General features: G+C 54.1%; 1 protein-coding gene across 1 annotated transcript; it reads right to left on the bottom strand.

The window, feature by feature from the left end:
- Nucleotides 1-3,383: 3,383 nt before the first annotated feature.
- On the bottom strand, nt 3,384-10,108 carry HTRA2 (HtrA serine peptidase 2). Its single transcript, XM_089665250.1, has 7 exons — nt 9,821-10,108; nt 9,557-9,751; nt 9,105-9,137; nt 8,763-8,874; nt 7,097-7,166; nt 6,469-6,564; nt 3,384-4,059 (listed from the first exon to the last, which is right to left on the bottom strand). Exons 1-7 carry the CDS (start codon nt 10,091-10,093, stop codon nt 3,894-3,896), a joined length of 945 nt encoding a protein of 314 aa, XP_089521376.1. The 5' UTR covers nt 10,094-10,108; the 3' UTR covers nt 3,384-3,893.
- Nucleotides 10,109-16,134: the final 6,026 nt, after the last annotated feature.

The following is a 16,134-nucleotide window of genomic DNA, read 5'->3' on the forward strand; positions in this document are numbered from 1 at the left end:
GCACATTACACACTCCTGACCCCTGCACTCTGTACATTACACCCCCCCGACCCCTGTACTCTGTACATTACACCCCCCTGACCCCTGTACTCTGTACATTACACCCCCCTGACCCCTGTACTCTGTGCATTACACCCCCCTGACCCCTGTACTCTGCGCATTACACCCCCCCGGCCCCTGTACTCTGCGCATTACACACTCCTGACCCCTGTACTCTGTGCATTACACACTCCTGATCCCTGTACTCTGTACATTACACACTCCTAACCCCTGTACATTACACTCCTGACCCCTGTACTCTGCACATTACACACTCCTGACCCCTGTACATTACACTCCTGACCCCTGTACTCTGTACATTACACACTCCTGACCCCTGTACTCTGCACATTACACACTCCTGACCCCTGTACATTACACTCCTGACCCTGTACTCTGTACATTACACCCCCCTGACCCCTGTACTCTGCGCATTACACCCCCCCGGCCCCTGTACTCTGCGCATTACACACTCCCGACCCCTGTACTCTGCGCATTACACACTCCTGACCCCTGTACATTACACACTCCTGACCCCTGTACTCTGTACATTACACTCCTGACCCCTGTACTCTGCACATTACACACTCCTGACCCCTGTACATTACACTCCTGACCCCTGTACTCTGTACATTACACACTCCTGACCCCTGTACTCTGTACATTACACACCCCTGACCCCTGCACTCTGTACATTACACACTCCTGACCCCTGTACTCTGTACATTACACACTCCTGACCCTGTACTCTGTAAATTACACACTCCTGACCCCTGTACTCTGCGCATTACACACTCCTGACCCCTGTACTCTGTACATTACACACTCCTGACCCCTGTACATTACACATTCCTGACCCCTGTACATTACACACTCCTGACCCCTGTACTCTGTACATTACACACTCCTGACCCCTGTACTCTGTACATTACACACTCCTGACCCCTGTACTCTGTACATTACACACTCCTGACCCCTGTACATTACACATTCCTGACCCCTGTACATTACACACTCCTGACCCCTGTACTCTGTACATTACACACTCCTGACCCCTGTACTCTGTACATTACACACTCCTGACCCCTGTACTCTGTACATTACACACTCCTGACCCCTGTACTCTGTACATTACACACTCCTGACCCCTGTACATTACACACTCCTGACCCCTGTACTCTGTACATTACACACTCCTGACCCCTGCACTCTGTACATTACACACTCCTGACCCCTGCACTCTGTGCATTACACACTCCTGACCCCTGTACATTACACTCCTGACCCCTATACTCTGTACATTACACACTCCTGGTCCCTGTACTCTGCGCATTACACACTCCTGACCCCTGCACTCTGTACATTACACACTCCTGACCCCTGCACTCTGTACATTACACACTCCTGACCCCTATACTCTGTACATTACACACTCCTGACCCGTGTACTCTGTACATTACACACTCCTGACCCGTGTACTCTGTACATTACACACTCCTGACCCGTGTACTCTGCGCATTACACAGTCCTGACCCCTGCACTCTGCGCATTACACAGTCCTGACCCCTGCACTCTGCGCATTACACACTCCTGACCCCTGCACTCTGCGCATTACACACTCCTGACCCCTGTACTCTGTACATTACACACTCCTGACCCCTGTACATTACACACTCCTGACCCCTGCACTCTGTACATTACACACTCCTGACCCCTGCACTCTGTACATTACACACTCCTGACCCCTGCACTCTGTGCATTACACACTCCTGACCCCTGTACATTACACTCCTGACCCCTATACTCTGTACATTACACACTCCTGGTCCCTGTACTCTGCGCATTACACACTCCTGACCCCTGCACTCTGTACATTACACACTCCTGACCCCTGCACTCTGTACATTACACACTCCTGACCCCTATACTCTGTACATTACACACTCCTGACCCGTGTACTCTGTACATTACACACTCCTGACCCGTGTACTCTGTACATTACACACTCCTGACCCGTGTACTCTGCGCATTACACAGTCCTGACCCCTGCACTCTGCGCATTACACAGTCCTGACCCCTGCACTCTGCGCATTACACACTCCTGACCCCTGCACTCTGCGCATTACACACTCCTGACCCCTGTACTCTGTACATTACACACTCCTGATCCCTGCACTCTGCGCATTACACACTCCTGACCCCTGTACATTACACACTCCTGACCCCTGCACTCTGCGCATTACACACTCCTGACCCCTGTACTCTGTACATTACACTCCTGACCCCTATACTCTGTACATTACACACTCCTGGTCCCTGTACTCTGCGCATTACACACTCCTGACCCCTGTACTCTGTACATTACACACTCCTGACCCCTATACTCTGTACATTACACACTCCTGGTCCCTGTACTCTGCGCATTACACACTCCTGACCCCTGTACTCTGTACATTACACACTCCTGACCCCTGCACTCTGTACATTACACACTCCTGACCCCTGTACTCTGCGCATTACACACTCCTGACCCCTGTACATTACACTCCTGACCCCTGTACTCTGTACATTACACTCCTGACCCCTGTACTCTGTACATTACACTCCTGACCCTGTACATTGCACATTACAAACTCCTGACCCCTGTACTCTGTACATTACAAACTCCTGACCCCTGTACTCTGTACATTACACACCCCTGACCCCTGTACTCTGTACATTACACACTCCTGACCCCTGTACTCTGTACATTACACACTCCTGACCCCTGTACTCTGTACATTACACACTCCTGACCCCTGCACTCTGTACATTACACACTCCTGACCCCTGTACTCTGTACATTACACACTCCTGACCCCTGTACTCTGTACATTACACACTCCTGACCCCTGTACATTACACTCCTGACCCCTGCACTCTGTACATTACACACTCCTGACCCCTGTACATTACACTCCTGACCCCTGTACTCTGTACATTACACTCCTGACCCCTGCACTCTGTACATTACACACTCCTGACCCCTGTACATTACACTCCTGACCCCTGTAGTCTGTACATTACACTCCTGACCCTGTACATTGCACATTACAAACTCCTGACCCCTGTACTCTGTACATTACACACTCCTGACCCCTGTACTCTGTACATTACATACCCCTGACCCTGTACTCTGTACATAGGCTTACATTTTAAGCCCCTCCCACTGTTATCACAGTGATATGCATGCCACTATTAGCCCCTCCCACCACTCCGCCCCCTATTCTCAGGAAATTCAGGTTCCCAGGCATACCCAGGTCCGGAACCTATCAGTGCAGACAAACATCAGGAAGACCCAGAGGAAGCTTTTCATTGGTTGTATTTATTCATGAAGGCGGGGCCTTCTACAGAGTTCTGAAGAAAAATGGTGCCCATGTGGAGAACAAATCCAGGACTCCGGCATTGCAAGATGACTGCAATTTCCCCTCCCCCACAGTACCTGGAGGGATGATGGGGTGCAGGGATCTCCCCAATTAATGTCAGAAACTCAGAGAGGCGGAGCCTGCACACACCACATGACCCAAGTGCAGACTTCCCTAGATGATGATGGCAGAGCACATTTCGGGGTCAATCACCCAACATGGCCGCCTTTAATCTCCCATCCATTCCCGCTCAGGGTGTAGAGGAGGCGTGTGCAGTGCTCAGACTACCAATGGCGGTGATTGGATCCTCCTGAAGGGCCACAATTGGTAGGATTCTGGGGATGGATATGTCAGTCTCAATCCAGAACTCGGAAAAGTCACGACGTGCCGCTAAGCACTCCTCTCCCTCTAATGACCCCGAATCACCACAGGGGGGCGCTCTTCATCCAATCATTCCACCGGCTCCGGGATGACATTGACCATCAGGGTCTCGTACCCTCGCCGGACAGTCATGGAGAGTTTGGGTTGGCTGTTCACAGCGTCAAAGACGTCCTCGGCGGTCACTGCCTTGTGGGCGTTTATCTCCAAGATGATGTCACCAGGCTTCAGGCCGGCTCTGAGGAAACACAAGGAGAGATGGGAGGGGTCAGTGTGCCAACCTCAGCGCAGACCAGGCCTGTCCTCCCCCCTGAGATGAGAAGAAAAGGCCACATGGAGTACTGTACCTCCCATCCTATGAAAAAAAGCTGCTTCCTGCCCTCCCTCTCCAGTGCTCTGTGCTGGCAGAGCTCATTAACAGCCGCACACTGGAAGTCTGAGCCACCAGAACCAGGGAAGAAAAAACCCACCCATGAGGAAGAAAGGACCCACCAAGAGGAAGCAAGGACCCACCCATGAGGAAAAAAGAACCCACCCATGAGGAAGAAAGGACCCATCAAGTGGAATAAAGGACCCACCAAGAGGAAGCATAGACCCACCAAGTGGAAAAAAGGACCCACCCATGAAGAAGAAAGGATCCACCCATGAAGAAGCAAGGACCCACCCATGAAGAAGCAAGGACCCACCCATGAAGAAGCAAGGACCCACCCAAGAGGAAGCAAGGACCCACCCAAGAGGAAGCAAGGACCCACCAAGAGGAAGCAAGGACCCACCCATGAGGAAGCAAGGACCCACCAAGAGGAAGCAAGGACCCACCAAGAGGAAGCAAGGACCCACCCAAGAGGAAGCAAGGACCCACCCATGAGGAAGCAAGGACCCACCAAGAGGAAGCAAGGACCCACCAAGAGGAAGAAAGGACCCACCCATGAGGAAGAAAGGACCCACCCATGAGGAAGAAAGGACCCATCAAGTGGAAGCATGGACCCACCAAGTGGAAAAAAGGACCCACCCATGAGGAAGAAAGGACCCACCAAAGTGGAAGAAACCTCCAATAGGAAGCAAGGACCCACCCAGGAGGAAGAAAGGACCCACCCAGAGGAAGAAAGGACCCACCAAGAGGAAGAAAGGACCCACCAAGAGGAAGAAAGAACCCACCCATGAGGAAGCAAGGACCCACCAAGAGGAAGCAAGGACCCACCCATGAGGAAGAAAGGACCCACCAAGAGGAAGCATAGACCCACCAAGTGGAAAAAAGGACCCACCCATAAGGAAGAAAGGATCCACCCATGAAGGAGAAAGGACCCACCCATGAAGAAGAAAGGACCCACCCATGAGGAAGCAAGGACCCACCCAAGAGGAAGCAAGGACCCACCCAAGAGGAAGCAAGGACCCACCCAAGAGGAAGCAAGGACCCACCCATGAGGAAGCAAGGACCCACCCATGAGGAAGAAAGGACCCATCAAGTGGAAGCATGGACGCACCAAGTGGAAAAAAAAGTACCCACCCATGAGAAAGAAAGGACCCACCAAAGTGGAAGAAACCTCCAACAGGAAGCAAGGACCCACCCAAGTGGAAGAAAGGACCCATCCAAGTGGAGGAAAGGACCCATCCAAGTGGAGGAAAGGACCCACCCAGGAGGAAGAAAGGACCCACCACCTGACTCCAGACAGAAAGTAATACCCAACCAGAGCCACCAGAACCCATCAAAACCAAGGAAGGAGGGGCCCTCAGAAATTACACCAATTGGGGCAGTTCTGAGGACACATGGCCAGCCAGGAAAGAGTTAAGGTTTGTTATACCTCCACCATGAAGGGGTTAAACGTCGGGTGTTGGGCGCTTCAGATCTGAGTGTTTATAAACGCCCTTCCTGCAAGGCATGGGCACACCGTGACCGTGCCACCATTAGATAGATCACCCGAGGAATGCACAGAGCCCATCAGAGTGGATCTGTGACCAGTGGTCCCTATGATGACCAGCCTCAGCGACCACAACGTAAAAACGTGACGTTTGATTGGCTTGTGAGATTATGAATCCCTTTTGGAAGAACTTTGTATCATGAAATGTCCCATCATCGGTCAGTGATATCACATGACACACCTGACTCCTCCCCCCTTCCATCATCTGTCAGTGTACTTCTATCTACAGTGACGTCACATGGTACACCTGACTCCTCCCCACTCCCGTCATGTCAGTGTACTTCTATCTACAGTGACGTCACATGGTACACCTGACTCCTCCCCCCTCCCATCATGTCAGTGTACTTCTATCTACAGTGACGTCACATGGTACACCTGACTCCTCCCCCCTCCCATCATGTCAGTGTACTTCTATCTACAGTGACGTCACATGGTACACCTGACTCCTCCCCACTCCCGTCATGTCAGTGTACTTCTATCTACAGTGACGTCACATGGTACACCTGACTCCTCCCCCCTCCCATCATGTCAGTGTACTTCTATCTACAGTGACGTCACATGGTACACCTGACTCCTCCCCACTCCCGTCATGTCAGTGTACTTCTATCTACAGTGACGTCACATGGTACACCTGACTCCTCCCCCCTCCCATCATGTCAGTGTACTTCTATCTACAGTGACGTCACATGGTACACCTGTCCCCGCCCCTTGGACCTGAATGCTGGGCTCACTGGTGTGCCGGGGAGCCGATGATGACTCTGTGGATGAGAATTCCATGGGAGACGTCAGGAAAGTTGGGGTCCCGGAACTTCATGTCTGCCAGAATCCTGGAGGGAAAAATTACAGGGCCATTAGAACCGCCCACCAAGGAGGGCCTGCCCCCAAATGACATCATCAACCCCTAGGGCAATAAAGAACACCCCACCATGTGACCAGGTGGAGGGGACTCGGGAATAGGGGCGGGGCAATCACACTGATAGCAAAGAACACACCATGTGACCAGGCGGAGGGGACTTGGGAATAGGGGCGGGGCAATCGCTCTGATAGCAAAGAACACACCATGTGACCAGGAGGAGACACGGGAATAGGGGCGGGGCAATCACTCTGATAGCAAACACACCATGTGACCAGAAGGAGGAGGGGACAGAGGGGAATAGGGGCGGGGCAATCACTCTGATAGCAAACACACCATGTGACCAGAAGGAGGAGGGGACAGAGGGGAATAGGGGCGGGGCAATCTCTGATAGCAAACACACCATGTGACCAGAAGGAGGAGGGGACAGAGGGGAATAGGGGCGGGGCAATCGCTCTGATAGCAGAGACCCTGTCATTATATTGTCATGTGACCCCCCATCGTACCTGGGGCTCAGTGTCAGCATTGTGATCCCGATGTATCGCCGCTGCACCTCCGACTTCCGGAACCAGGAGCCTGCGGAGGAAACGCCTCGGTCACATGACCACAACCCAACTCCTCCCCAGTCTACCACCGCATGCTCACACCCCTCCTGAGGTTCTATACTCCGCCCCCTCACCAACCAGAATATATTCACACCCCTCCCTCGAGGTTCTATACTCCGCCCCCTCACCAACCAGAATACATTCACACCCCTCCCCCGAGGTTCTATACTCCACCCCCTCATCAACCAGGATACATTCACACCCCTCCCCCGAGGTTCTATACTCCGCCCCCTCACCAACCAGGATACATTCACACCCCTCCCCCGATGTTCTATACTCCGCCCCCTCACCAACCAGGATACATTCACACCCCTCCCCCGAGGTTCTATACTCCGCCCCCTCACCAACCAGGATACATTCACACCCCTCCCCCGAGGTTCTATACTCCGCCCCCTCACCAACCAGGATACATTCACACCCCTCCCCCGAGGTTCTATACTCCGCCCCCTCACCAACCAGGATACATTCACACCCCTCCCCCGAGGTTCTATACTCCGCCCCCCTCATCAACCAGGATACATTCACACCCCTCCCCTGAGGTTCTTTACTCCGCCCCCTCATCAACTAGGATACATTCACACCCCTCCCCCGAGGTTCTATACTCCGCCCCCTCATCAACCAGGATATATCCCCCCCCCCCCGAGGTTCTATACTCCGCCCCCTCACCAGCCAGGATATATTCACACCCCTCCCTCAAGGTTCTATACTCCGCCCCCTCACCAGCCAGGATATATTCACGCCCCTCCCCCGAGGTTCTATACTCCGCCCCCTCATCAACCAGGATCTATTCACACCCCTCCCCCGAGGTTCTATACTCCGCCCCCTCATCAACCAGGATACATTCACACCCCTCCCCCGAGGTTCTATACTCCGCCCCCTCACCAACCAGGTTACATTCACACCCCTCCCCCGAGGTTCTATACTCCGCCCCCTCACCAACCAGGATACATTCACACCCCTCCCCCGAGGTTCTATACTCCGCCCCCTCATCAACCAGGATACATTCACACCCCTCCCCTGAGGTTCTTTACTCCGCCCCCTCATCAACTAGGATACATTCACACCCCTCCCCCGAGGTTCTATACTCCGCCCCCTCATCAACCAGGATATATCCCCCCCCCCGAGGTTCTATACTCCGCCCCCTCACCAGCCAGGATATATTCACACCCCTCCCTCAAGGTTCTATACTCCGCCCCCTCACCAGCCAGGATATATTCACGCCCCTCCCCCGAGGTTCTATACTCCGCCCCCTCATCAACCAGGATCTATTCACACCCCTCCCCCGAGGTTCTATACTCCGCCCCCTCATCAACCAGGATACATTCACACCCCTCCCCCGAGGTTCTATACTCCGCCCCCTCATCAACCAGGATACATTCACACCCCTCCCCCAAGATCTATACTCTGCCCACTCATCTACCTGGATATATTCACACCCTTGCCCCAAGATCTATACTCCGCCCCCTCATCTACCTGGATACAGTAAGACCTCCCATATAATGACCCTGCACTCAGTGTGGGCGGAGAAACCTTGGCACACCCAGGTGATGCCCCTCCCCCTTCTTACTCTGATTCTTCTTCTCTTCCCGCTGGAGGAAATCCCGCACTCGGTCGGAGGGAATGGCGAAGGAAATGCCGGCCGTCACTTTCAGGGTGTTAATCCCGATCACCTCCCCGTCCTGAGACACAGAGAACACAGGAGGGAGGAGTCTTATTGGCTGCCACAGGAGGGAGCAGTCTGATTGGCTGCCACAGGTCGGGGGAGTCTGATTGGCTGCCACAGGTGCAGTTCATTCTTACATGGGGGGTGGTACTATGAGTATATAATGGAGGGAGGTAAGATGAGTACAATATAAATGGGGGGGGGGGGGGGGAGTATACAAGGAGTATATACTAGACAGGTACTCACCAGGTTGACCAGCGGGCCTCCAGAATTACCAACCTGGAAGGAGATAGAAGGACAAACTGTAAGACAACGAAACTCCGCCTTCATCTGATCCTATGACTTACTCCTTCCTGGCCCCGCCCACATTTTTTGGGACGGTGTGGGGGAGGGGGTACTTCTAAGGTCAGCCTAATGGAGTCCCTATGTATCGAACACAGGAGCCAATCACAGCTCTCAGCAGAGCACAGTGGGAGGAGCAGAGAGAAATGGGAGTATGCTTGGTAGTTAGGGGTCAGGGGAGGGGATTCCCCTGTGGACTCCATTCCTCCTCCAGGATTGGTGTTCCTCTAGGGGTGGAGTCTGCCTTCCATGGGGCAGGAATATGGGACTGGTGACATCACCCCACGTATATAATGATGGCGATGACATCACTCCGGATATATAATGATGATGATGAGGGTGATGACATCACTCACGTCTATGATGGCGTCGGTCTGGATGTAGTCCATGTCCTTGTTGGACAGTCCGAGTTCTCGGCTCCCTCGCTGTACCGAGCTGACGATTCCGGAGGTGATGGTATTGCGCAGTAAGTGCGGCGCTCCCATGGCGACGACGAATTCTCCTTGGCGGACTTCAGAGGAGCGGCCCAGCGGCAGGGTGGGCAGAGGGGCCTGCAGAGAAGACATATTGGTTTGGTTGTACCTACAGGCAGAGCACAAGCTGGAGGTCAGGCCACCTACCTTGGGGGTAATCTTGATGGTGGCGATATCCTGTACGGGGTCGATGGCCCAGAGACTGGCCTCATACATCGCTCCATCATGCAGCTTCACCCGCACACTTCTCTTATTGGCCACCACATGAGCATTGGTGACAATCAAACCGTCTGAGGACACCAAGAACCCCGAACCGCTGGAGAGGACCGCCTCCTGACCCGTGAACGGGTGTCTGAGGAGAGAGAGAACAACATGTGACCACTGAGACTGCTGACCATTCCCTGACCATTTCCCAACCATCCCCCACCATCCTCCCATCCATCTCCTCCCATCCCCCAACAATTGCCCACCATCCCCCAACCATCCTCCCAACAATCCCCCGACCATTTCCCAACCATACTGCACCATCCTCCCCCAACCATCCCCCACCATTCTCCCATCATCTCCCAACCATCCCCCACCATCCTTCCTCATCTCCGAACCATCTACCCCCAACCATCACCTCACTATCCCCCAACCTTTGCCCACCATCGTCCCATCCATCTCCGACCATCCCCCAACCATCCTCCCAACAATTTCTCAACCCTTCTCCCATCATCTCCCAACAATCCTCCACCATCTTCCCATCATCTCCCAACCAACCTCGACCATCCTCCCATCAACTTCCAACCATCCTCCCCCACTATCCCACAACCGTTGCCCACCATCCTGCCATCCATCTCCGACCATCCCCCAACAATTGCCCGCTACCCTCCCAACAATTCCCTTACTATCCCCCGACCATTTCCCAACCATCCTCCCATCATCTCCCAACCATCCTCCCATCCTCCCCCATCATCTCCCAACCATCCCCCATCATCTCCCAACCATCCTCCATCATCTCCCAAACATCCTCCACCATCCTCCCATCATCTCCAAACCATCCTCCCCCAACCATACTCCACCATCCTCCCATCATCTCCCAACCATCCTCCCATCATCACCCAACCATCCTCCCATCATCTCCCAACCATTCCTCACCATCCTCCCATCATCACCCAACCATTCCCCACCATCCTCCCATCCTTACCCAACCATCCTTCCATCATCTCCCAACCATCACCCACCATCCTCCCCCAACCATCCTCCCATCATCTCCCAACCATCCTCCCATCATGTCCCAACTATCCCCCACCATCCTCCCATCATCTGCCAACCATCCTCCCCCAACCATCCTCCCATCATCTCCCAACCATCCTCCCATCATATCCCAACCATCCCCCCCATCATCTCCCAACCATCATCCCATCATTTCCAAACCATCCCCCCATCATCTCCCAACCATCCTCCCATCATCTCCCAACCATCCTCCACCATCCTCCCATCATCTCCTAACCATCCTACCCCAACCATCCCTCAACATGCTCCCAACCATCCTCCCATCATCTTCAAACCATCCTCCCATCATCTCCCAACCATCCTCCCATCATCACCCAACCATCCCCCATCATCACCCAACCATCCTCCCATCATCTCCCAACCATCGCCCACCTCCTCCCCCAACCATCCTCCCATCATCGCCCAACCACCCCCACCATCATGTCCCAACTATCCCCTACCATCCTCCCATCATCTGCCAACCATCCTCCCATCATCTCCCAACAATCCTCCCAACCATCCTCCCATCATCTCCAAACCATCCTCCTATCATCTCCCAACCATCTCCCATCATCTCCCAACCATCCTCCCTTCATCTATCAACCATCCCCCAACATCTTCCCATCGTCTCCCAACCATCCTCCCATCACCTCCCAACCATCCCCCATCATCTCCCAACCATCATCTCCAAACCATCCTACCCCAACCATCCCCCCCATCCTCCCATCATCTCCCAACCATCCCCCCATCATCTCCCAACCATCCCCCCATCATCTCCCAACCAACCTCCCATCATCTCCCAACCATCCTCCCATCATTTCCCAAGCATCCCCCACCATCCTCCCATCATCTCCCAACCATCCTCCCATCATCTCCCAACCATCCTCCCATCATCTCCCAACCATCCTTCCATCATCTCCCAACCATCCTTCCATCCTCCCCCAACCATCCCTCATCATCTCCCAACCATCCTCCCTCAACTATCTCCCAACCATCCTCCCATCATCTCCCAACCATCCCCCCATCATCTCCCAACCATCCTCCCAACCATCCTCTCCCAACCATCCCCCATCATCTCCAAACCATCCCCCATCATCTCCAAACCATCCTACCCCAACCATCCCCCCATCATCTTCCAACCATCCTCCCATCATCTCTCAACCATCCTCCCGCAACCATCCTCCCATTATCTCCCAACCATCCTCCTCCAACCATCCCCGACAATCCTCCCATCATCTCCCAACCATCCTTCTCCAACCATCCCCGAACATCCTCCACCATCCTCCCATCATCTCCAAATCATCCTCCCCAACCATCCTCCCATCATGTCCCAACTATCCCCCACCATCCTCCCATCATCTGCCAACCATCCTCCCCCAACCATCCTCCCATCATCTCCCAACCATCATCCCATCATTTCCAAACCATCCCCCATCCTCCCATCATCTCCCAACCATCCTCCCATCTTCTCCCAACCATCCTGCCACCATCCTCCCATCATCTCCCAACCATCCCTCAACATGCTCCCAACCATCCTCCCATCATCTTCAAACCATCCTCCCAACCATCCTCCACCATCCTCCCATCATCACCCAACCATCCTCCCCCAACCATTCCCCATCATCACCCAACCATCCTCCCATCATCTCCCAACCATCGCCCACCATCCTCCCCCAACCATTCTCCCATCATCACCCAACCACCCCCACCATCCTCCCATCATGTCCCAACTATCCCCTACCATCCTCCCATCATCTGCCAACCATCCTCCCCCAACCATCCTCCCATCATCTCCCAACCATCCTCCCATCATCTCCCAACAATCCTCCCATCATCTCCCAACCATCCTCCCATCATCTCCAACCATCCTCCTATCATCTCCCAACCATCCCCCATCATCTCCCAACCATCCTCCCATCATCTATCAACCATCCCCCAACATCTTCCCATCGTCTCCCAACCATCCTCCCATCACCTCCCAACCATCCTCCATCTCCCAACCATAATCTCCAAACCCTCCTACCCAACCATCCCCCCCATCCTCCCATCATCTCCCAACCATCCTCCCATCATCTCCCAACCATCCCCCCATCATCTCCCAACCATCCTACCCCAACCATCCCCCACCATCTCCCAACCATCCAACCATCCTCCCCCAATCATCCTCCCATCATTTCCCAAGCATCCCCCACCATCCTCCATAATCTCCCAACCATCCTCCCATCATCTCCCAACCATCCTCCCATCATCTCCCAACCATCCCCCAACAATCCCTCATCATCTCCCAACCATCCTCCCATCATCTCCCAACCATCCCCCAACAATCCCTCATCATCTCCCAACCATCTCCCAACCATCCTCCCATCATCTCCCCCAACATCTCCCAACCATCCTCCACAATCCTCCCAACGATCCCCCACCATCTTCCCATCTTCTCCAAACCATCCTCCCATCATCTCCCAACCATCCTCTCCAAACCATCCCCCATCATCTCCAAACCATCCTACCCCAACCATCCCCACCATCCTCCCATCATCTTCCAACCATCCTCCCATCATCTCTCAACCATCCTCCCGCAACCATCCTCCCATTATCTCCCAACCATCCTCCTTCAACCATCCCCGACAATCCTCCCATCATCTCCCAACCATCCTTCTCCAATCATCCCCGACCATCCTCCCATCATCTCCCAATCATCCTCCCATCATCTCCAAATCATCCTCCACCATCCTCCCCAACCATCCTCCCATCATGTCCCAACTATCCCCCACCATCCTCCCATCATCTGCCAACCATCCTCCCATCATATCCCAACCATCCCCCCCATCATCTCCCAACCATCATCCCATCCTCCCCCAACCATCCTCCACCATCCTCCCATCATCTCCCAACCATCCTACCCAACCATCCCTCAACATGCTCCCAACCATCCTCCCATCATCTCCCAACCATCCTCCACCATCCTCCCATCATCACCCAACCATCCTCCCCCAACCATTCCCCATCATCACCCAACCATCCTCCCATCATCTCCCAACCATCGCCCACCATCCTCCTCCAACCATCCTCCCATCATCGCCCAACCACCCCCACCATCCTCCCATCATGTCCCAACTATCCCCTACCATCCTCCCATCATCTGCCAACCATCCTCCCCCAACCATCCTCCCATCATCTCCCAACCATCCTCCCATCATCTCCCAACCATCCTCCACCATCCTCCCATCATCTCCCAACAATCCTCCCATCATCTCCCAACCATCCTCCCATCATGTCCCAACTATCCTCCTATCATCTCCCAACCATCTTCCCCCAACCATCCCCCATCATCTCCCAACCATCCTCCCATCATCTATCAACCATCCCCCAACATCTTCCCATCGTCTCCCAACCATCCTCCCATCACCTCCCAACCATCCTCCACCATCTCCCAACCATCATCTCCAAACCCTCCTACCCAAACCACCCCCCCATCCTCCCATCATCTCCCAACCATCCTCCCCCCACCATCCTCCATCATCTCCCAACCATCCTACCCCAACCATCACCCACCATCCTCCCATCATCTCCCACCATCCTCCCATCATCTCCCAACCATCCTCCCCCAACCATCCTTCCATCATCTCCCAACCATCCTTCCATCCTCCCCCAACCATCCCATCATCATCTCCCAACCATCCTCCCTCAACTATCCCCCAACCATCCTCCCATCATCTCCCAACCATCCCCCCATCATCTCCCAATCATCTCCCATCATCTCCCCCAACATCTCCCAACCATCCTCCCAACGATCCCCCCACCATCTTCCCATCTTCTCCAAACCATGCTCCCATCATCTCCAACCATCCTCTCCCAACCATCCCCCATCATCTCCAAACCATCCCCCATCATCTCCAAACCATCCTACCCCAACCATCCCCACCATCCTCCCATCATCTTCCAACCATCCTCCCATCATCTCTCAACCATCCTCCCGCAACCATCCTCCTCCAACCATCCCCGACCATCCTCCCATCATCTCCCAACCATCCTCCCATCATCTCCCAACCATCCTTCTCCAACCATCCCCGACCATCCTCCCATCATCTCCCAACCATCCTCCCATCATCTCCAAATCATCCTCCACCATCCTCCCATCCATCCCCCACCATCTTCCAACCATCCCCCACCATCCTCCCATCATCTCCCAACCATCCTTCCATCATCTCCCAACCATCCTCCCCCACCATCCTCCCATCATCTCCCAACCATCCTCCACCTTCCTCCCATCATCTCCCAACCATCCTCCACCTTCCTCCCATCATCTCCCAACCATCCCCCACCATCCTTCCATCATCTGCCAACCATCCTCCCATCATCTCCCAACCATCCTTCCATTATCTCCCGACCATCCTCCCCCACCATCCTTCCATCATCTCCCAACCATCCTCCCATCATCTCCCAACCATCCTCCCCAACCATCCTCCCATCATCTCCCAACCATCCCACTATCCTCCTATCATCTCCCAACCATCCCCCACCATCCTTCCATCATCTCCCAACCGTCCTCCCACAACCATCCTCCCATCATCTCCCAACCATCCTCCCCCACCATCCTCCCATCATCTCCCAACCATCCTCCACCTTCCTCCCATCATCTCCCAATCATCCTTCCATCATCTGCCAACCATCCTCCCATCATCTCCCAACCATCCTCCCATCATCTCCCAACCATCCTCCACCTTCCTCCCATCATCTCCCAACCATCCTTCCATCATCTGCCAACCATCCTCCCATCATCTCCCAACCATCCTCCCATCATCTCCCAACCATCATCTCCCAACCATCCCACTATTCTCCTATCATCTCCCAACCATCCCCCACCATCCTTCCATCATCTCCCAACCATCCTCCCACAACCATCCTCCCATCATCTCCCAACCATCCTCCCATAATCTCCCAACCATCCTTCCATCATCTGCCAACCATCCTCCCATCATCTCCCAACCATCCTTCCATCATCTGCCAACCATCCTCCCATCATCTCCCAACCATCCCACTATTCTCCTATCATCTCCCAACCATCCCTCACCATCCTTCCATCATCTCACAACTATCCTCCCCCACCATCCTCCCATCATCTCCCAACCATCCTCCCATCATCTCCCAACCATCCTCCCATCAACTCCCAACCATCCCCCCATCATCTCCCAACCATCCCCCTC

This window comes from Staurois parvus, unplaced genomic scaffold (assembly GCF_062004578.1).
Source record: "Staurois parvus isolate SC_StPar_1 unplaced genomic scaffold, SC_StPar_1.0 ptg002163l, whole genome shotgun sequence".
In the NCBI taxonomy this organism is placed as follows: Eukaryota; Metazoa; Chordata; class Amphibia; order Anura; family Ranidae; genus Staurois; species Staurois parvus.